Source organism: Sapajus apella, unplaced genomic scaffold (assembly GCF_009761245.1).
Source record: "Sapajus apella isolate SASKATOON/1434 unplaced genomic scaffold, GSC_monkey_1.0 scaffold34, whole genome shotgun sequence".
Taxonomy (NCBI): Eukaryota; Metazoa; Chordata; class Mammalia; order Primates; family Cebidae; genus Sapajus; species Sapajus apella.
Genome location: NW_022436974.1, coordinates 22,438,227 through 22,461,744, shown reverse-complemented (window position 1 = coordinate 22,461,744; position 23,518 = coordinate 22,438,227). Strand labels below are relative to the sequence as shown.

General features: G+C 42.3%; 1 protein-coding gene across 12 annotated transcripts in view; it reads right to left on the bottom strand.

Annotated features, from left to right (window-relative positions):
• TENM4 (teneurin transmembrane protein 4) overlaps window positions 1-23,518 on the bottom strand; it is a 3,057,282-nt gene that overhangs the window by 176,943 nt on the left and 2,856,821 nt on the right. For all 12 annotated transcript variants that reach the window (XM_032296006.1, XM_032296008.1, XM_032296015.1 and 9 more), the window contains one exon: window positions 21,964-22,174. In XM_032296006.1, the coding sequence (XP_032151897.1) occupies window positions 21,964-22,174 (211 nt within the window). The remainder of the gene's footprint in view (window positions 1-21,963; window positions 22,175-23,518) is intronic.

Genomic DNA, 23,518 nt, shown 5'->3' with positions numbered 1-23,518 from the left:
TGGGATTACAGGTGCCCACCACTGGACCCAGCTAAGTTTTGTATTTTTAGTAAAGACGAGGTTTTGCCATATTGGTCAGGCTGGTTTCGAACTCCTGACCTCAGGTAATCCACCCACCTCAGCCTCCTGAAGTGCTGGGATTAGAGGCGTGAGCCACCACACCCCGCCCCAATGTTGTTTTTAATGCGATCAATGTTAAGTCTTCTCCGGCTGTGAGATGCTCTTAGAGGACAGGGACCCCAGACTTGCACTGCCTTTGTCTCCCTTTGGGAGCAGCATTGTGCTTTGCATATGCATGCACACATACAACACCAATACCTATGTTTGTAAATTGATTTGCTTTTGCTTTTTATCCTTATTAATAGAGTTGGGCTTTAAAAAGTAAAATCTAAATTTGGACAGTTGTGTGACTCTCATAATTGTGTGAAAGCAAATACGAAAGAGGAATTTGGAATAAAAATAATATTAACATCTATTGCACACTTAATGGGGAGCCTGCTCTGAATACTTGTGTTAGCTCACGTAATCCTCATAATAAGGGATAGGTCTATTATTCATCCATTTCCCAACTTGTTGCCTTTGCTAAGTCTGCCCAAGGTGATGTAGCTAGTAAGAGCAGATGGAGGAATCTGAACCTGTATACTCAGGCTGCAGAACTTATCCTCTGAACCTGTACAACAGTGGATGGAAAGGCTGCTAAACTGTCTGTATGTTCCAATCACCACGATATCCTTAACTCGGATTATTCTAGATAATGAATGCTTGGAAAGCACATACTCTCTTCCTGGAGTGAAATAAATACACACTTATTCAGGCAGAATGCTGGGTGTGGACCTTGCCCTCAAACAAGCCATCCAAATGCATGGGGCTAAGTGAGGACATGCAGAAGGAACCCCACAAGTCTCCTAGAGCTCTTACTGCTGCCTCCAATGCACACTCTTCAATATCCTTTCTTCCTTGACCTCTGTACCATTAAAGTGTTTTCCCCAAAATCAAAATACTATATGTACACAGTTTAAGAAGTCAAAGAACACTATGAAAGCTTGCAACAAAAAATGTCTTCTGCTTCACCCACATGCCTTCACCCACCCACATTCTCTCAACTCCTTTGCTATTTCTTCCAGAATTCACTTCAATATATCTAAAAAATGTGCTTATACAGCAATTTTTTGATTGTCATGTGATATTATCAACTACTTCTGTCCACTACATTATTTACCACTTCTGACCAGTAGAATCTAATGGTTAGGTATCTTTTTTTATTTTTTTTGCTTAATTTCCTATGTTTCTATGAATATCTCTACCCAAATTATCCAACAGAACTATAAAAGCCCTCTGAAACAGACTTTCCCACAGGGTCAAACACACCAGGTCATCTGTTTGACCCATGGCTGTCATTTGCCCAGAGCTCTTGCTGCTGGAGCCCTCTGCCCGGCCACAGGCTGGTCAGGTTGTTTTCTAGGCCTGCTATGCATCCATCATTTGTGACTTCTTATCAACGCTGTCTTTATTGAACCCTTTGCTTCCTGGGCCCCCTTTCTTGCCTTTATCATTTCAGTATAGTGAATTTTCCAATAGCTATCTGAGAAAAGGTGAATGGGAGGTATGATTTTAAGACCTTGCATGGCTGACAATCTTTCTTCTACTGATACTTGATTGATAATTTGGCTATATAATTTCTTTTCTTTTTTTTTTTTTTTTTGAGACGGAGTTTCACTCTTGTTACCCAGGCTGGAGTGCAATGGCGCGATCTCGGCTCACCGCAACCTCCGCCTCCTGGGTTCAGGCAATTCTCCTGCCTCAGCCTCCTGAGTAGCTGGGATTACAGGCACGTGCCACCATGCCCAGCTAATTTTTTGTATTTTTAGTAGAGACGGGGTTTCACCATGTTGACCAGGATGGTCTCGATCTCTTGACCTCGTGATCCGCCCACCTCGGCCTCCCAAAGTGCTGGGATTACAGGCTTGAGCCACCGCGCCCGGCCCTGGCTATATAATTTCAATTGGAAACAATTTCCCCTTAGAATTCTTAAGGTTATTCACCTTCAGGCTTTTTCTCTAGTGATGTCTATTGGCATCTGCTTTCCTAACTCTTCGCATGTAATCTCTACCCATCAGGAAGATGAGTGACTTTTAAAAAGCTAACTGGGTGGGCCACTTGCAATCCAGAAACCCGCGTCCCTCAGCTATGGGAAATGTGCTTGTATTATTTCTCTGTTCCTATTAGTCAGATTTTGGACTTGCTGAATTGATTCTTTAGTTTTCTTATATATTCTATTTCTTTTTAGCCTACCTCCCCTTCCATTTATCTTTCAACCCATGTATGGGAATTTTATCTTTCTTATTTTTGATGTCCAAGAATGCTCTCCTTTTCTCTGATCTGTTCCCCTTTGTGTTTATGATCTTGTTTTTTTTTTTTTTTGTTGTTGTTGTTGTTGTTGTTTTTGAGATGGAGTCCTGCTCTGTCGCCCAGGTAAGGGTGCAGTGGCACGATCTTGGCTCACTGCAACCTCCACCTCCGGGGTTCATGCGATTCTCCTGCCTCAGCCTCCTGAGTAGCGGAGACTACAGGCGTGTGCCACCATGCCTGGCTACTTTTTATATTTTTAGTAGAGACAGGGTTTCACTGTGTTAGCCAGGATAATCTCGATCTCCTGACCTTGTCATCCACCCACCACGGTCTCCCAAAGTGCTGGGATTACAGGCGTGAGCCACCACGCCCAGCCATATTCTTGCTTTACACTGACGTGAATATTTTCTTTCATATCTTGACAGTGATATCTTTTCTTTCACAGTTTCTTTCTCTTTGAAGTTTTCTTCTCCTCCTACATTACTTTGTTTCCTTCGACTTCTTTTGTTTTCCTTTTTTTTCCCGCCTATTTGTCTTGGTCTTTTCTACTTGCTGGAAGGTAACTCAGATGTCTGGTGATCCTCTGTTCATATTTAAGAGTGAGATACCAAAAAGCTCTGTGTCAATTGCCGACTGTCATTGTAGGGTGATGGAGTGGGGACCCAGGCATTTTATGGAGGATCCATGGAAGGGACTATCAGAATCTTTTTGCCCCCCACCATACTGCCAATTTCTTTTTCTAATCTCCTTCTTTATACAGGAGATACGATACATTTGCCTGTCAAAAATGGGGTCTAGAAATACCATTTTCAAAATACAGTTGATACCATTTCCTCTGTTTTTGATATGGTGACTCTCCCTTCCCTGAATCTGGAAACTTCTTGTTGATGTTTCTATGAAATAAGCCTCCAATCCTCTGCCAGGGTGGGAGAGGGGAGTCGCTTGTCTGTGTGAGATGAGGGAGGAAACCAAAGGGTTTCATTGCTACTGCCTCCACACCACAAAGACTCTAAATCCACCTGTTACCAGCTCTGTGCCTCACCCCTGCCTTTGCTGTACCTTGAGGTTTACTGTGACTTGGCTTCTAATTGATACCTCCATCAGTAGGGGCTCAGCATTCAGCTTCTCCACACTGCCAACTCCAGCCACACTCTCTTTTCAAAAGTCTGCTGGCATCTCTTGCTGGCTCTTGTCTCTTACTGTTTGTCCTTGTGGGTTTACTCCTTGTTTTAAATCATTACTCTTATTATAGTGGGAATCCAGAGGGGAGATGCATGTAACAGTAAACCACAAGTTTCTCTCAGCAGCACTTGACACGATTCTCTAGTTCCTCTTTACTGAAGCTCTTTTCCCTCAGCTTTAAAAACAGCATGTTGGCCAGGTGTGATGGCCTGTAATCCCAGCACTTTGGGAGGCTGAGATGGGCGGATCACAAGGTCAGTAGATCGAGACCATCCTGGCCAACATGGTGAAACCCTGTCTCTACTAAAAATACAAAAATTAGCTGGGCATGGTGGTGCACGGCTGTAGTCCCAGCTACTCAGGAGGCTGAAGCAGGAGAATCACTTGAACCTGGGAGGCAGTAAGCTGAGGTTGCAGTGAGCCGAGATCGCGCCACTGCACTCCAGCCTGGCAACAGAGTGAGACTGTCTCAGAAAAAACAAAAAGCACTTTTCCCAATAATCCTACCACTGTAGGCCCTAGTCCTCATCCTCCTCTTCTGGCTCTTCCTCTAACTATTATATGCTGGTGATCCTCAGGCCTCTGTTTTAAACCCATTCCCGCTTCTCACCTAGCTTTCCCTATCCAATTTTTTGAGGTCTCAGCTTAGATGTCATGTACTTAACATAAACCTCTCCTGACCCCTACCCCAATTACGTTAGCACCCTTTGTTGGTGCACTCCTCGGCCCTATACTTTTCCTCTGTAGCTCATCACAGTCACATTACTGATCAAAGTCTTTCTGTATAGAGTTCAAGATCCACTAGGGCAGAGTCCCTGTCTGCTTGTTCACAACAGCAGCCACAGCCTGAGCAGAGTGCAAGACATATAGCAGGTACAAAAGAAACATATTAAATAAACACATGCTTGCAAAAAATACATGAACGAATGAAGCAAGAGAGCTGTATTTAAATCTGGGACTGTATTTGTATTTGCTTTGTGATCCTGGACCAGTGTAAAAGCCTTTCAGAAAAGAGCCTTAATTTTTCTGAACCTCAGCTTGCTGTGTCTACTAAATTGGGACAATAATCCTGCCATCCTACTCAGTAGGTTGCGTGGATCGGAAAAAAAAAAGGAAGAAAGAAAAAATTGTATGTCATTGTGTTCAGTAAGCTAAAATCTTAACACAATGTAAGGGATTATTTCTGCAATGGTAAACTCTGCTACACAGAAAATTGTCTGTTTTGGGATGGAGATGTAGGAAACAGAACGGCAGCCTCGAGTTTTCAAATCTCAGGATTCTTTAAAATATGCTTGCTTTCTTAAAGTGAATCCTCAGTAAACCTTCTCTGTATTCTCTAACACTAGGTATTTAAGATCTAGAGACCATCTGGGGTCTTTTCTTTCCCCTCAAGCAAAACTGCTTTAGAAAGCATGGTGGGCCTTCATGGCTAATGGTTTTAACTTAATGCAATTTCTTAAACAACAAAACCAAACAACATTGTAAATATTTAAAATATTTATATGCATACAGGTGTGTAGCAGAGCTGACAAAACATATGTGTGTCCATATCACCTGGGGGCACTTAAGTAATTACACTGATGGGAAGACTTTTGTTCAACTCAGATCCTTTTCTGGTCTTGTACATTTGCCCATTTTATCAATTGTGCTAAATGGAGAGAGGAGGAAACTCTTAGAAAATCCTAGCTCTTAGAGGTTATAGGACTGACAACAGTCTTGCATTTCTGATATGGTTTGGCTGTGTCCCCACCCGAATCTCATTTGGAATTGTAGCTCCCATCATTTCCACACGTTGTGGGAGGGACGCAGTGGGAGATAACTGAATCATGGGGGCAGTTCCCCCATTCTGTTCTCATGGTAATGAATAAGTCTTATGGGATCTGATGATTTTATAAGGGGTTTCTCCTTTGGCTTGATTTTCATTCAGACAAGAGATGATTCACATCTCTTGTCTGCCATATAAGATGTGCCTTTTGCCCTCCACCATGATTGTGAGGCCTCCCTAGCCATGTGCAACTGTGAGTCCATTAAACCTCTTTTTCTTTATAAATTACCCAGTCTCAGGTATGTCTTTATCAGCATCATGAAAACGAACACATGTTTACATCCTCATCAGAGTATTTGAAGCACCACATTAGACTCAGCTTGGAAGATCCACTGGATCCAAATGACCAGCCTGACAAACCCTCTCCTGGCCATACCCTGTAAATGGTGCCTTGGCTTCCAGGGAAGGAGGTGGGCAGGTGAAAAAAGCAGCGGTCTCAGAGTTGAAATACTTGAATTCAAGTTCAAACTCTATCTCTAAACTATGTGGATTAGGCCAATTACCTTGTTATTAATATATGTGTTTATATCATAAACATAACTTCTGCTTTTTCTTGGACCAAAAACTATAAGCTTTTTCCCATAGTTCAGACTTTTATAATAATTGTAGTGGCTATATAATATTAAATAGATATACTATATTTTATTATATGCTTTCTTACAATTAGACATCTGGATTGTTTCTAAATTGCCACAATTTTAAACAAATGCTATAAGTGTGCAGCATTTCCTAGGTACTGGTTTATTTCTTTAAGAGATATTCTCAGAAGCTGAGCATATTTATGGTTTAATACAAAATGCCAAATTGCTTTCCCAAGGGTTGTACTGATTTATGATGCAACTAGTAATATATATCGGTTATAGTTCCGCTGCAGCTTCAATGGGACTGGATATTAACTTGAAGGATTCTAACTTATTAGGTTAAAAAAAGATACACCATTATTTTAATTTGTACTGCTTCAATTATTAGTGTAGTTAAACATATTTCATGTATGTTTATTGCACACTACACATTTTTGAAAGCTTTTCTATACATGGGCTTTAGCCATTACCTATAATATCATAATGTTTTTTTCCTCTCACAGCATCTGAGTTTTAATGTAATACACATATTAACTCTTGGTCACCATGTTTACTGCACATATTTTCTTAACTATGATTTTTCTTATTTTGATAAGTTTTAAAAGATATGGAAATTTTACATATTTATGTAAACATTTGTCAGTCTTTTTCTTTGTGGTTTCTTCAATGACTTTTGTGCTTAAAAGCCCTTATTCAACCCAGAGATATGTGAATACTGGGTTTTACCCTCTTTTAGCTTGACTTTTAAACATTTATCTCTTTAATCCATCTGAAATTTATTTTGGCATATGGTATGAGGTGAAGTCTGAATCAGAGTTTGAAAATGAAAATTCCTCTAGGGGCCAGGCAGGTAAGTTAAAGGAGTAACGCAGGCCAGGTACACATAAGGAAAACAGAAGAGGCGGAGATGGGTGAATTACACGGTATGGGCTCCATCCAAAGTGGCCAGGGCCTTGTTCCCATAGGAATTTTGGTCTTCCAATTTTTTAAGGAAAATCATAAACCTGTAGTTTTATAGGGACTCATCCAATGCTAAATAGTGGGCCAACATTGCAGGCTAAAACTCCTTCTCTGTGTCTTATCAACCGCATCCATCTCACTGAATGCCACTTTGCAGACTTGGGTTTCAGCTGATCATTTTCCAAGTTATTGCAAAAACATTTATTGACACAGCCTTCTCTTCCCCATTAATTTGTCATTCTTCCTTTTTCAAATAATAAATTTTTACATGTATCTGGTAATATTTATAGGCAATTTTACTTTATTAATCTGCTTGACTCATTCTCTTTTATCATAGATTTATGATATATTAAGATAGCTAAAGATGAGTACCGTTTCATGATTCTTCTTCCTGAAATTTCTTCCATACTTTCATCTGTTTATTATTCCAGATGAAGTCTTTAGCCATGCAATCAAACCTCTTCAATTCCCTTAAGGATTCTGTTTGACATTCCATTAAACTTATAAATTGACATATTTAGAGCATTTCACCTTCCCATGTAGGAACACGTTATATTTCCTAATTATTCATGTCCTGCTTTATAGCTCTCAATAAAATTTTGCAGTTTTGTCACACAGGTCACATATAGTCCTCATTAAGATGATATTTTAATTTTTATTGATTTTTTTTTAGACTGGGACATTTTTCATTATATTTCATAAGTGGTTGTTGCACGTATATGGGAAATCTATTAACTTTTTAAAAGCTATCTCGTACCCTAGTTACAAGTTCTGAATTCCTATTACGTAAAATACTTTTTCAATTAATGTTTTTGTTTCTCTAGGAATACAAGCACACCCTTCACAAATAATGATGACTTTGTCTCAGCCTCTTGTTTCTATGTCATATCTTGTATTCGACAAAGCTTCTAACTAATTGGTGCTAATTGGTGTACCTTATTTCATTAGTGATTTTAAAGATAATTCTTCTAATATTTAACCAGGAAGCATAATACTGACTTTTGACTAGAAGCTGATGTTCTCTATGATGCTGTTTCTCTTTTGTCTTTTGTTTTCAGTATTTCTATGACTTAGTATTGTCCGCAGAGGTGTTTCTGTCACTTAGTGAACACAAAAGACAGATCTCAGCACAGTTCACAGTGCATTCAAAAGTGTCAGGAGCTTGCAAAATACATGTGAACCAGATACGCCTGCTGGGGTCCCTAGCTCTGCCTCTGCCGTGCTTTGAATACAACTCCCTGCCTAATCTGGAAAATGGAGGTAGTAATTCTGACTGCATGAGTTGGTTATGAGAATTAAAATAAGTTAACATAAAGAAATTGTACTTAGTGCAGTATTTGGCACCTAAGAAAAGCACAACAGATTTCACTTTCTTCCCCCCACCACGTAGAAGAAAGAGATAATGGTGAAACAATCTCCCAAATGCAAGCTTTCCAAGGAATAGCTTGCATTTATAGACTTGAGAAAACTCAAACTCTATTTGTGAAAAACATCATGTAAGCCTTCTGCTTTAGTTCACAGGGCTTTTTCTCACTTTCTCAAAACCATACAGTCCATCCTTTGCACCCTGACTAGACTCTTTTGGCCTATAACACAAATAAAAATTTAAAAAAAACAACAGGCTGACATGAAATACGAACCAGGAATAAAACAAACTGGGCTTCTTTTAGCCTGGAACATGAGCACTGCTTAGATAAAAGCATGAACAAGCAGCTACTCAAACTAAAACCAGATGCTCAGAGGTTCCTGGCTTATAATTTGCTATAACCCTTCATATAACACTCATTGTGCTGGCATTTCAACAAAGTCTTCTGTTCTGTTTAAGCAGCAAGAAACCAGCCCTAACCTCCTTCAAATTTGCCATCACTAAATCTTTGCTTGATTGTAAAGGAGATCTTTCCCCAAGTAGAGATTCTTGGTATACACTGTTTAGCCCAGAGAAGTGTCAGGGAGTGACAAAGCTCACACCCTGCAGCATCCTCAGCCTGAACTGTCTCCCCATTGTAGTAGGAAAGGAAAAAGAGGGGTATTGACTTGGACTTGCCAGGGGCCCAGGAATGAAAGCCAGTGTAGATAGAGCATGTTTCTTCAGTCACACGGGCCTAGATTCAAATCCTGGTTCTGCTCTTACTCAACGTGCGACTGGGCAAGTTTGTTAATTCCTCAGAACCTTGTTTCATCATCTCTATAAAGAAAATAAGAGTTGTTCCTGCTTTCCCAGGTTTATTACAAACTTTAAGTTAGGTAATGCAGGTCTAACACTTAACATGCTCCTGGGACCCTGTAAGCCCTCAAAAATATTAGTGCATATCACTGCCAATAACAATAGCCAACACTTATATAGCAACTATTATATGCCAGGCACTGTTCTCAATATTTTACAAATATTAACTCATTTAACTTCATAATTACCTTCATAAGTTGGGTACTAAGATTATTGTCATTTTTCAGATAAGGAAACTGAGGCACTGGTGGGTTATCTGTCTTGCCCAAAGTCACACTGCTTGTAAGTGGCAGACTGTATTCAGCCAGCCATCTGGCTTCAAATCCATTCTCTAACCACTAAGCCACAGTGCCCCTTTTTATTGTTATATTGTACACTGTTTTATTTAGTGCCACCTTGAGGCTGCCTTTACACACAAAGGAACACATACAATTCAGGCCATAAGTGGCTTACTCTGTAAGGCAATCCATTTCTGGAAAACACTGCTGACCCTGCGATCAGCGTGAACCCTACCCTGTATCACTCCCCTCCCCTTTCAAGGTTGATCTCATCTTCCTTACCCTCTCCCCATCCCAAGGGAGGAGGTGTGTCTCCTCCTTTCCTAGGGTTCCTCCTTCTGCCTCTGCCGTCCATTCCTCACCTCCCACCTTCTTCCATTAATCATCTTCCCTCTCTCCTGGGCCTCCAGTCTTCCCTCCTGGCTCCTTTCCCACAGCTGACAGCACGTCCAAGGCTTCCCCACCTTATATAAACCTTTACTTGAACCTGCCTCCTCCTCAGGTTACTCCCATCTGTCTCCTTCCCTGCTCTGTCTAGAAGGAACTGTTTCCACTCTATGCCTCTCATTCACTCCTGAACTCGTGGTGACCCTGCTTCCACCTGCACCACTGGGCAGAAACTACTCCTACTGAGGGCACCAGTGACCTCCTAATGACCAATGCCAGCAGCTTCGCTGTAATCATCTTCCTAACTTTTCTGTTTTCCCCACTGTCTTCTGAATGTTGGGGCTCCATCCTTGACTTTGTTAGGTACTCTCTTTAGGTACTCTACCCTCCACCTGCTCCTTTCTCACACCCACACTCATGCTGTTCACCGCGGCTCTGTCTCCACTTCAGAGCTTTCCCCAAGTTAAGACCTACTTATCCATCTGCCCATTAGTAACTGCCAACAATCAACTTCCACTGGGAAGTTCTATTACCAGCTCAACAACTCACTTTCCCTCCTTACTTCCTAATTTAATTAGTGATAGCACCATCCATCTATTCTCCAAGGTCGAAACTGAATGCCTCTCCCTTACAGGTAAAATACAAGTGGTCAATAAAACTGGCCTATAATGTTCTGGAATGTCTCCCCTCCGTTATACAAAGGCAGTGGCATTTGCTCTAGTTTAAGTTCTCTTCTCTCATCTAACCCCGCTGGCTACAGAAACAATCTTCCAACTGGTGTCCCTGTCTCATTTATATATGTCACCGCCAGCCAAAGATATCTATACAAGACCCAACTCATGCTACATCTTCACTTAAAAACCATCCAATACTCTGCACTGCTGTCAAAACCAGACTTCCAAGCTGGCTAGCCAACAGGGACAAAGCCCGTCCCGGGCTGGCCTTGACCTCATTTTCCAGGCTCTCCTGTCGTTATCACCCTCTCATGTACTCCTCCAAGTCTCCTGGACACACCAGGCACTCTCAAACAAGGACATATGTGAGGGAGGGCATGGGGAGAAACGTGAAGATATTAGAGTCGACAGACCTGGATTCAAGCTCTAGCTCCTTCACTGATCGGGTATTTAACTTCTGCCTCGTCATTTAAATACTCTGAGCTTCACTTTCCTATGGTTAGGGGGATAAAATATTTACTTTATAAGCCTATTATAAATATTTGAAATAGTTTATGTAGGCCAGGTATGACAGCTCATGCCTGTAATCCCAACACTTTGGGACGCTGAGGTGGAGGGTCACTTGAGGCCAGGAGTTCAAGCCCAGTTGGGGCAACACAGAGAGGCCAGGCATGGTGGCTCATGCCTATAATTCCTGCACTTTGGAAGGCCTAGGAGGGTGGATCACTTGAGGTCAGGAGCTCAAGACTAGCCTGGCCAACATGATGAAACCCTATCTCTACTAAAAATAAAAAATTAGCTGGGCATTGTGGTGGGCGCCTGTAATTCCAGCTACTCAGGAGGCTGCGGCAAGAGAATTACTTGAATCCAGGAGGCGGAGGTTGCAGTGAGCTGAGATTGCATCACTGCACTCCAGCCTGGGCGACAGAGTAAGACTCTGTCTCAAAAAAATAAAAATAAACATAGAGAGATACTATCTCTACAAAAACCAATTTTTAAAAATGTAGTCAGGTGTGGCAGCACACATTTGCAGTCCTAGCTATTTGGATGGTTGAGGTAGAAGGATTGCTTGAGCCCATGAGTTCAAGGCTGCAGTGAGCTAGGACTGTGCCACTGGACTCCAGCCTGCCTGGGTAAAAAAGCAAGACCCTGCCTCTAAAAAACCAAACAAACAAGAAATAGTTTAAGTTAGATATCTAAGATAATACATACACAAAGTATGCATTAACAGTAGCCAAAATTCTTAATTTTGCCAAGTAGTTCCAGAGAAGAGTTCGTAAAGATTGAAAAGGCCCGAAACTAGAATGGGACATTGGAGAAGTTCCAAAATTCTGAAGGAAGCCAAATTTATAAGAACAAGTAACAGTGCCTTGGAATGTTCTGGAACCCACATTTCTATTTTTGAGTTGCAGTACTGGCAAAGAAAGATGGAATCTAGTAGCTTGGGATGTATAAAGTCCTGAGGACAGAAAGAGCCTTCCTTAGCTGGTGCCTGGCAATGCCCTAAAAGGGTGGCTGTGCCTTCATTCCCTCAAAGCTGCCCATAGAAGTTCATGCCCACAACAGAAGCTTCTCACTTGCAGGGAAGAACATCGGTGATGTCTGACCTTCTTGCTAGGGGTTCACTGACCTTCTGATGGGGGTCTTCCACATTCAGAGTCTTGTCAGGCAGCTGGATTCCAAGGGAAGTTACTGGGATTGGATTCAAAAGACTTGGCTTTGTGTTGCTGTGTGAGCCACTGGTCATAGAATGTTTCTTCATCTTTAAAACACAAATAATGATCCTTTCCAGCTAGTTCATCTGTGTGGTTCAGCAAAGATTGCACTATTTACGGTCTTCTCAATTTCTCCTTGTTATTAACTAAATTGTGTCCCCATACCAAATTCATATGTTGAAGCCTAACTCTCAGAGTAACTGTATTTGGAGATAGGGCCTATATGGAGAGGTTAAGTGAGGTTCACGGTGATGGGGCCTTAATCTGATGGGACTTATAAAAAGAGGAAAAGACACCAGAGATCTCTTTCCCTCCATTCATACACAGAGAAAAGACCACATGAGGACAAAGCAAGAAGGTGGCCATCGCCATCCAGGAAGAGAGGCCTCACCAGAAACTAACCCTGCCAGTCCCTTGATCTTGGATGTGCAGTGTTTAGAGCTGTGAGAAATAAATGTGTTTTAAGCCACTCAGTTTGTGGTATTTTGTTATGGCAGCCCTAGCAGACTAACACTCCTTTATTTCTTTTTGGGTGACTCTTTTCCTGTATTTTTCTTTCTGGGTTTCTACTTCTGCTCTGGCTCCAAGTTGCTAATAATATTTGTACACTGCTTTCCAGCCCACTAAAGCATTCTTCCCTAAATATGTCCTTTCTGCCTCACAACCTCATTCTATATGCCTGGTAGAGCCAGCAGCCATCTTTTCTGGTCCCATAGGAGTTCTCACAGACCCCTTTGCTGGCCCAGAATATATTATACTGGAATTATTTATGAAAGGGTTGGTTCTCCTAATTGATTATAGGCTCTTTGAGGGCAAAGCTTTTGTTTTATTCACTGTGAAATCTCCAGCACTTAGCAAAGTAGATGTTTAGCAAATGCTGAATATTTGGCACATTTAGAAACAAACTGAGTACCTACCATGAATCCTATGCTTTCACATCATTGTCAGATTCTCTAAAGTAGGTTTGATTCCCAAGGACAGGTGAGTTTGGTGAGGGTAAGACTTATCCAAAATCCCACAGCTCATAACTTGTGTGGCCACAATCTAAACCCAGGCTGAGTTGACTCCAAAGCCTTTGTCTTTTCCCTGGACCACACCACCTCGCTGGTCAGCTCCAACCCCAACAGCATGCCTGCCTCCAACAACCTCAACTACCAATCACCAGTGCCAATTCCAGCAGAGATTTGCATGTTAATTGCAGCTAGGTTATTCCTAAGTGGGTGTTACCGAACAGGCGGCCTTACATTTAATTATGTCCCACATATCAGTAGTGCTGTAAAGGGAAAGAAAAAATAATACCACTATGTGAGAACCCTCTCAAAGCTGCCGTTCTGTCAGTGGAAAAGCCAGCTGGCAAACGGGAATGAGCAACTGCCTTTAGCAACTGATAAAAAAAAAAAAAAAAGAGACAGAGAGAGAGGGAAAAGAAAATAAAAATTTAATCATCAGTTATAAAAATTAAACCATTACTGATAAAATATCTTCTACTAGAAACTCCATCTGAATGGAGGGTGGGAGCAGGGGTTCCTTCAGCAGGAGTGAGTACCAGGCTAGAGATGTTCTATAAACAAGGCAGATGAGCAAACGGCAGGCACGTGTCCGGCATGCTGTGAGCCTAGGAGGTGTGAGAGCCATGGTCTCTAAGATCCCATCTGCCTTTCTGATTCTCTATGTGAGGGGATAAGAACACACATGGATGTCACCACACCAGAAACTTGGATTTAGACCTGGTCCCTGAGATGAAAGAGTAGGAATGTGTGTTTTGGACTGCTAACCTAACTCTGCTATTTACTATTTATGAGATCTTGGCAATTAGCATTAGATCTCTGAGCCTCAATTTCTGAATTACACTTCTATGTGTTTCTCTGGAGTACCCTCTTTTTTTCTTTAGCAGGATGTGTGTTTACCACTTAAGATTTATCTGTGTGTGTGTGTGTGTGTGTGTATTTGATGATTGTATTTAAACTTGAGAATCTGTCTCAAACTGCCTCAAACATGTCTATGAACACCATGAAGGCAGAAAGCATGCTATTTTACATACCAGTGACATTGCATACCTGCTCAGGACTGGCACACAAAAGGCAGTTAGTAAACATGGGTTGAATAATGAACAAATGAACAGATGCAGCGTCTAGGTCTGTCTGCAACCTGTGTCTACCACTCTGGACTTGCTCCTGCTGTCTGTCCCCCTTAAAGCATGAGGCAAGGTGCTTCGAGGCATAATGGAAAATGTCCGTGGTTCCTGGATGACATAAAGAGACTGAACCAAGCCATTTTCCTTCCTCCTTAATTACACAGGCAGCTTCTCCTTTTTCTCAGCTTCACTTATCCTAGCTTACCAGCTCATGAGAAATCTCAAGGCCAAGTACCATGTCTGCCTCCCAGCTGTACCTGATGCCCAGACAAGGGTCTGGCACATAGTAAGGGAGGCTTCAGTTGGTCTTTGCTGAACCAAACAGACTTGATGAGGCCTGTGAAAGACACTGCTATGTGCCTACCCCATATTCATTTCCCTTCTCCCTGAGAGAACCCTAATTTTGCTGAGAGTACCAATGTGGCAACCTAAAAATATCCCCTTCCTTAGACTTCCTTGTAGCTCTGAGTGTCCAAGTGACACAGCTCAGCCAAAGAACGTAAGCTGAATGTTTTAGGAAAAATTCTGCTTTCCTGCTTCCTTATCTTTTCTTATTTTTCCTGCCTGACATGCAGATATGAGTCCTGGGGCTATAGCTACAATCTTATGACCATGAGGTAGCAAGCATGAAAACAGCAGCTTATCTCCTAGACGAAAAGTGTGCAAAAGAACATCAAAACTCCAGTTAAATGCTACTCTAGTTGGGATTTTGGCTATCTGTATACAAAATGCATTGCTAAGTATTTCCCTTAGAGAAACAAGCCTTTATTGCTTGGTACCTGCAGTGTCCTTGGGCTACTTTTTCTTCTTTCCTGCCTTTGCAGTTCCAGGTAAGGATTCAGAAGGCTCAGCAATCTAAGGCAACATCCAAGGGCAGCAGAGCTGCTGGAGGTGAGGACAGTGGAGAGCCCTGCCCTTTAGTGAGCAGAGAAAGCTACTGGCAGGGCTAGTCTCTGAGGCTGCAGAGGTAGTGCTCTGATACTCCTAGCTCTCTTCCACTCAACAGATTTTTGGCCACAGTCTGTCTCCAATGTGCTGACTTGAGCTCTCCCTTGGCCTACAATTTCATTCCACTTATACCAGATTGCTCCAAATAAATCACCATTTCAGGGAGAGGTGAATTCACAGGGTGCTTTTCCAAAGAAGTGTTTCCATTAGAAATTTCACAAAGTGCTGCCAATGCCATTTACAAGAAGATTAATTTATTACCAAGAGACCTCAATTCTTCATTGCTGTATTTATACCTTACAGCATAATTCAGAGGAAGGGGATATAGGAAGAGGTAGAGAAGGGGCTTATTAAAAACCAAAAATCACTCCTTAATCATTTTTCTTAGTTCCTTCATTGAAGAAGAGCAGGTTTTTAAAAAAATTACAGTATATAATGTTGGAGATTTTTCCATCCAGACTTTTGCAAATGGACTCAGAGGTAAATACCCAATCAAAGTAAGGGAAATAAAGAAATAGCACTGTCCAGTGGTCTTTGGAAAATCATGAACGACCCAATTCTGGTGACCCTTGGAAGATAGGAACTCAGACGAAGAATCGAGGCATTCCTAGAGAAAAACAGGAATGGATTGTAGGGAAAGCAAATGAAAAACACCACTAGCATCACTGAACAAATCCTTTGTCCTTCCTGACTCCCTCTTTCCCAACTTCCTTTTCTTTCTTCTGAAATCACTAAGTTAAATCCCAGTAACCTCCCTTGACCATATAAATTCATGAGCTCTTGTTCCACATCTCATAAGATGAACCTTCTAGCTCTAATTATTTTACTTCCTTGTTCAAAAGCCTGCCATAGTGCCTGATACTTAAAGAATAAACTTGATGCTTTGCATGGGTGGCATTTAAGGCTCTCCTTGATAACTCATTTCTCCCCTTCAAGACATCCTGTGCTCTGGTCAAACAGAACTGCTGGCTCCTTAAAGCCAGCTCTTAATTTTCTGCCTACCGAACTTTCACTAATTCTGGTAGTACCTACTACCTGGAATGATTTCCTTAACTCTGGCCCTCCCATCTTCCTTTCTTAAATGTAAAAATGTTACCCATTCTTTAAGGTCCAGATTAAATGTCACTTCATCCAGAGAGCCCCCCTGACCCATCCATCTGGACAAGTCCTCACCTTCCTTCGACCCTCATGGCACTTTGACCAGTGGCTCCAGGAGTGACCTTTCTTACTCTTTTCCTGAGTTTAGAGCTACTTACTATATCAATCTTTCATCTCCCTTAATCTGGACCATGAGCTACTTTTGCCAGAAACCATGTCGTACCTTCTCTGTATCCTCAGCTTGGGAAAGAGCAAGGATGTAATACTTGTTGGATAATGAAAAGCAAAGAGGAGGGAAGGAAGGAGGAATAGAAGGAAGAAAGAAACTAAATCTGCTTCTAATCCCTGGACATAAAAATCATACTGATTTACAGTAACTGCCTGGACACGAACAAAATGACTTTTTTCTTCAATGAACTCCAGGGAGAGCAGAGCAAGTTTCTCATAAAAATTCCCAGTCTCTACGTTTTCTAACAGCAATTCTAATTTCTTTTATCTGGTTCTAAATCCACTGCAGGGCACCTCTGTTATGCTCCAGCCTGGCTGACATTGTCACAATGTCAGGCTGATCTGTCCTCTATGCTTCAGCATCAACCAAAATGAAAAGATAAGATGCTATCTGAAGAATGAAAACAGGGCAATACGAACTTGTTAGGTCTTGAGTTGCAAGCAATGCATACAAAGGCATTTTTATTTTTAAAGTTTTAGATGTGACATTTTCCTCATGGTCTTCTTAATCACTTCTCAAGAAAACTTCCTGGGTTCATGTGATACGGTTATTAATAATTGAAGGCAAGTTAACAAGGGGAAAATTATATTCCTTATAACACAAATGAAAAAAATATTTAATAGTAACCATGACAAATACGGAGAGACTGTGGTATTGGGGGACAGTGTGGGATATGGAGACTAAGTTTCATCCTAGCTTTAACATTAACTTCGGGCTAGTCAACAACCTTTCTGAGCCTTGATTTTTTCATCTGTAAAGTTGAAATCAACATATCTATTGTCTAAACTTCTTGTGAGGATTAAATAACAAAAAAGAGAGAGATAAGCATGGTCCTCAACACACAATAGGTGTTCTCTAAATATTTGCTGAATGAATTAATGAATAGATGGAAAACAGAAGTAAGTGATACCAAAAATGGGGGTTTGATCCTGGGAAGAAGGCAAATTGCTAAAGGAGGAGAATCAGACAGACAGATGGATTTGGAGTCAGACAGATGCAAATTCATGTTTTAACTTTTAACATCCCTGAACCTTAATTTACTCATCTGCAATAGGGAGGTGATAAGAAAAATCAGAATAATCATCTCTTGGAATTACTGCAAGCCACAAAGGATGTATATGAAAGCCCTTTGCAAACTGTAATGAGTGAATTATAGTTCAGCCAGTGATACACATTCTCCTCCTTCATTCAACATCTGGAACAGCAAAGCAACCCACCCCAGCCCAGCCAGGACCAGAGTCAGTACGCTCGATTTGTGGTTCTCCATCTGCAGGGAAAGCCGTTGTTTCTGAAAAAAGCTTCCATGTTTTATTCTAAAACTTGCTTGGTTTCAGTGTGCACTCTGTCTCGCTCTCTCTCTCGCCCTCTCTCACTGTGTGTGTGTGTGTGTGTGTGTGTGTGTGCGTGTGCATATGTGTTGTGTAAATTCATCTAGTTCACTGGGAGCTCTGTCAGTGTCAGGTCTCTGTGTGTATGTATTTGTGTATACAGTTTGTAAAGTGCTTTTAGATTTTTTTTTTTAAGGCAAAAGATAAACTCATTTCATTTAAAATCATCAGCTGGATTGCATTAAATGGAGGGAAAAGCAAAAACATACACAATACAGCCATTTCTTAAATTAAACACAATTATTTCTCCTGTTACTTAATTATAAACAGACACAAATACTCTGGATTCTGACATCTCAGATCTTCTTAAATTCTAGATCTGGATTTCAACATGTAATGAAGGAAGGGTCAGATTCCAAGTTATGTGTTAAGCAAACCCAAGAGTTACAATTATATATTGGGACCATAAAGACTTCACTAAAACAAGACCTAAACTTTTAATTAACCTGCCAAGACAAATTACAACTCAGAGCTCACAGGTAATGATCACAGACAGCTAAGACTCAATGCCAGGGACTCTTGGGGAAAGAGGGATTAAGAGTAACATCAGAATCAGTCTGTTTCTGTATTAGAGAAAAAAGCAGTACTCATTAAACCATCACTGTAGCTTGAAGGGAGAAAGACAGGCCAGAAAGGCAGCAAGAGAAAGGTGGAAGGAGAAAGAGGATGGGAGAGAATATTAAAACAGCTTCCATTTATTGAGTGCTTATGGTAGCCCAGAGCCTGTGCTAAGCACTTTCTATTTCTCTGTTTAGATTGCAAAGTACTATTGTTCCATTTTCCAGACAAGAAAAATGAGGCTCAGAGAGGTGGCATGACTGTCTCTGGTCACAGAGCTAACATGGGACACTGGCGAAGGAAGGAATGGAAAGTAATTCTTAGAAGGCATCTATCTTTAAAGCTTCCTTGACCGAACCCTGGAGTCAGAATTCCCTGGGCTTTACTGCAGGCTTACTGAGTCATAATTTCTGGAGAAAAGGCCCAGGAATGTGCATTTTCCCCTAATTTCCCAGGTGATTCTTCTATTCAACACTGTTTGAGAACCATCCATAAAGTACTATATCTAACCCCTTGCCACTCAGAATGTGGCCCACAGCGCATCGGTATCACTGGGTGATGGTTGGAAATGCAGAATCTAAGGTCCCCCACCCAGACCTGCTAAAGCACAAGACCCTCAGGTGGTTCATTCAAGTCTGAGAAACACAGTATGGCCTGACCTATCTGCTCTAAAATATACTACAGGGTTAAGAGGAAGTGAAGACAGGTTTCCACATTTAGGTGAGAATGGCAGAACCAGAGGGAAAAGCAAGACCATCTCCCTAATTATGACAAGACAGTTAGCAAGCTCTGACAAGCCAAGGGTTGGCAGAGATGCCTCACTGTGCCTATGGTTTAGTCATCTAAGATGTGTATCCTAATTAGAAGTAGCTTTCTTCTCGGGTTTGTATTAATATCCTTTCATATTTATGCTCAGTTATTAAAAATAAGGAATTCTGATTATAAAAGCACTTAGTTTTGGACAAGCACTACGCATGGTTCTTTGTAAACCATGCTTAAGAGAAATCACGCCATGAGATCATGAAGCTGTAACTCAGGCACCACCGTGAGTTGATGATCATGTCCCTAACCTGTCGCCATCCTATCCAGAGAGAAAAATGAAACAGGGCCTGTAGCCTCCCAAATGCTGCCAAGTGACAGCCTAACAGGATGAGGGCCAGACTGGGGCCTCTGATGACAGGGAACGGGCTATACTGTTAGCCTTAATGTCATCAGTGACTCTGAGCTGCAGCCTCAAATACCAGAATCCTGAAAAGCTAAGAGCTGGAAACCTCAAATGATTTGTGCAAGGTCAAAACCCAAGTTTGTGCTGGAGACTCAAAATGGAGCACAATCCCTGCCACAGTTCACAAGAAGGTATCCAGGGAGGAAACCAACAGCACCGCAACTGTCTGACAATTGCTGCCGCCGATCCCGCGAGGGGAGCTTGTTCCCTCGTTCACTGCGTGACACCGCAGCCCGCTGGGCTGGGTGCCAGGAAGCACAGACAAGATCCTATCAAAGGCCCTGCCCTCTAGGCATTCCAAGTCCAGCGGCTCAGACAGCCATCTCCAAAACAAGGACTGTACGAAGTGATAATTTCTACATCAGAGCTAGTTGTCTGATCGCCTCCACCGCCTTCATTTGCCAAGAGGGTGAAATATTGAGCCTGTACTTACAGCAGAAGCTTTTTAGCCACACCCTGTATTTAATGGGAAAATGCTTTCTGTCTCAACACAAAGGGCAAAATTTCAAGTAAGAGGGAAATGGCCTGAAAATGAATCCTGCTGTTTAGAAGTAAGAACCAGGGGCTCAGCATGGTGGTTCATGCCCATAATCCCAGCATTTTGGGAAGCCAAAGTGGGTGGATCACTTTAGCCCAGGAGTTTGAGACCAGTTTACAAAACATACAAAAATTAGCTTGGCATGGTGGTATGTGGCTGTGGTCCCACTATTCGGGAGGCCAAGGTGGGAGGATCACCTGAGCCCAGTTCAAGGCTATAGCGAGTTGTGGTTGAGTCACTGCACTCCAGCCCAGGCAACAGTGTAAGACCTGGTCTAAAAAAAAGTAAGAACCAGGGTCTTGTAAGACTTTTGGAAACCTAGTACCAGATTCAGAGATTTTTGGGGGGTTTGTTTGAGACAGCATCTCATTCCGTCACCCAGACTGGAGGGCAGCAGACTGACCATAGCTCACTGCAACCTCAATCTTCTGGGCTCAAGGGATCCTCCCACCTCAGCCTCCTGAGCAGCTGGGAACACAGGCACACACCATCACGCCTGGAAAATTTTATGATTGTTATTTTTTGTAGAAATGAGGATCTTGCTGTGTTGCCCAGGCAGGTCTCAAACTCCCAGCCTCAAGGAATCCTCCTGCTTCTGCCTCCCAAAGTGGTGAGATTATAGGCATGAGCCACCACACCTAGCCTGGATTCAGAGATGTTTATCAAATTCCGCTCTTCTAAGTCAGAGAGACAACTAGCCAAGGACTGAAACAGAGACTTTTCAGGTGAACTCCAGACCACATAGAACCGTTCATTAAGCAGGAACCCCATTCCCAGGTGTTCTGTTTAATAGAGTTATATTCTTCCATACCTTTTATTTTCCTGTAGGGAATTTTTATCTCCAGGCTATATCATACTGCTTCTAATATAAATTCAGAAAAAAATATTTTTTGATCTGAACCACCAAGACCATAGTGTCCTACAGTACACTAGGGCAGCTTAAGGAGCAGACACATTCTACGCAATGTATTGGTAAAGAAGAGAAAATCTTTAAATAGGATGCCAGGCTTCCCAGACACCCACAGGCTTCTGCGCTGGCCCAGGGGCTCAGGGTGAACTGAGAACTGAGGGCCTCTTCCACTGCGAGGGACAGTGACGCTGTTAAGCATTCATGTAGTGCATCAGGGCCCACTCTTTGTTAGAGGTTAGGACATCTCTATTCTCTACAAAACCCCAGTCTGACTGATGGCATGGTTCATTCAGCCTTTCGCACTGCTGTTCTTACTCTCTCTTCAAGCCTGTATCTTCTTTTCTCATTGGCCAGGGGTTGTTGGCTCCAAAACAAAAAAAAAGAACAAAAACCAAAACAAAAGCCAAACCACAAATCAGTGAGGTGAACCAAAGACAAACATGTGGGAGAGAAGTGCCAAGAAGGGAGATGTTGCCTCCGTGTGGCTTGTCCAGGATTCCCGTCTCACAATTCCACCCCCATCTTGAAATGCACCACACACCAACCAGACAATGGGAGAGAAGCAGTGGGTGACAGCCCTGGGCTCAGGTGCCAGCTCAGAATGGCGGGCAATGCCTTAGGCAGCAGGCCCAGTCAGGAGGGTCTCGTGCCCAGCTCCAGGGGCATCTACAGCTCTGAAATCCCCTTGTCAGTGTCAGTCCCAGAATCTCCACCCAAAAAGACAATATCCCACAGCCCCCAGAGGGTGTGGCTCCCTTACCAATGGCAGTGGTGAGAAAGGAAACCACTTCTGACTCCTTTCCATCATTGTAAAAAGCCAGGTGCCAGATTCCTGAATCCAAATACTGGATGAAGCCTGTTTCGTGGCTGGAGGGGGGCACAGCTCCCCGAGACTGGCGCGGGGTCCCCTCCAAGCTCCGCGCCTCCTGAGTTAGGAGCCTTCTGCCATCCAGCAGCTCCACAAAGTCAAACTGAAAGACAAAGAAAGCACAGTTAGCACCAGCATCCTTTCTCGGGCTTCTCCTGGAGAGGACCTCGGGAAACACAAACAGAAGCACAAAGGGCGCACAGAGGCTAAGGCTGCGGGAAGGCTGACCAACAACTCAACTCTTCTCCAGAGCCCATTTTTCCACACAGATGTTCTCCTGGTTCTCCTGTGAGTCAGGCATAATTAGAGGATTATTTTTTAGTCTCATTTTGTTTTAGTTCTTTTTGTACTGCTGGTGAGTCTTCCCCTGGCTAAGTCTGTACCAGGACAACCATGCTTCTTTTCAATGTCGGGTGTGTGGTTAGAAACCTAGCCACCCTACAATTGGTTCAACTCCGCGCAAATTATGACGAGAATCTTGCGGGGTAATGGAGGGGAGCACAGGTGGGTGGCTAGGACTGGGATTGGAGCATTGGGTATGACTGGAATGTCAGTCATGTGCAAATGAAAATTTGGTTTATGTCTAGTTTCCCTTGGTCAATGGTTCTTTCTGAATGCTCTAATTTCAGGGAGCAAATTTAGGGGAACTAAACTAGATTAGCTCAAAACTCTATCAATAATTACATGCTGTGTTAAATATAATTGCCAATTGATCGAAGACTGCTTGTGTGAGACTCCAGAAAAGTCAGTTACAAAGGGTTTACAACAAGTAGGTGGTTAAGTCCTACCGGCCTACTTACAAGCAAATTGAGTAGTTATCTAGCAAGCGAGCTAGCTTTAAAAGATAAACAAGATATTTATTCCATTTCATGAAAAACTGTCTGGAGATCCAGGCCAGGACTGGCGTACCAGTATGAAGTCAACAGGAGCTCAAAGCTCTTCTCCTGTGATTCCTTCCTTAGTGAACATATCTTTTAACTAAAAATCTTAAATAACTACTACAGCTAGGAAGACTGCATTTGACCTGGGAATGCCTGATGAATGCCTTTGATTTACGTTATTCCAATTCCAGAGATGGCAGGACCTTGCACAAGTCTCTGTTCTTTATTAATCATGACTGGTAACATGTCAGTCATCCTGGACAAGTTTTTTCAGTGTTTCTGGTGTGCATGTGTCTGAGTCAATGCATAACCCTGAAGGAGAGAAGGAATGAGGGAGACTAGGGAAGAAACATTTCTTCTGAGCCAGGTCCTGCACTAGCTGCCTTACAAATGTTACTCTTATTCTTCACAACAGCCCTGCAAGTGGGTACTGTTATCACCATCTTACAGATTAGGAAATTGCTCCGAGAGGCTAAGCAATGAAACCGAGGTTATAATGCTGATAACAAGAGGATTCAAACTCAGGTCTGTCTGATTCTAAAATGCATGCTTTTTTCTCCAGATCA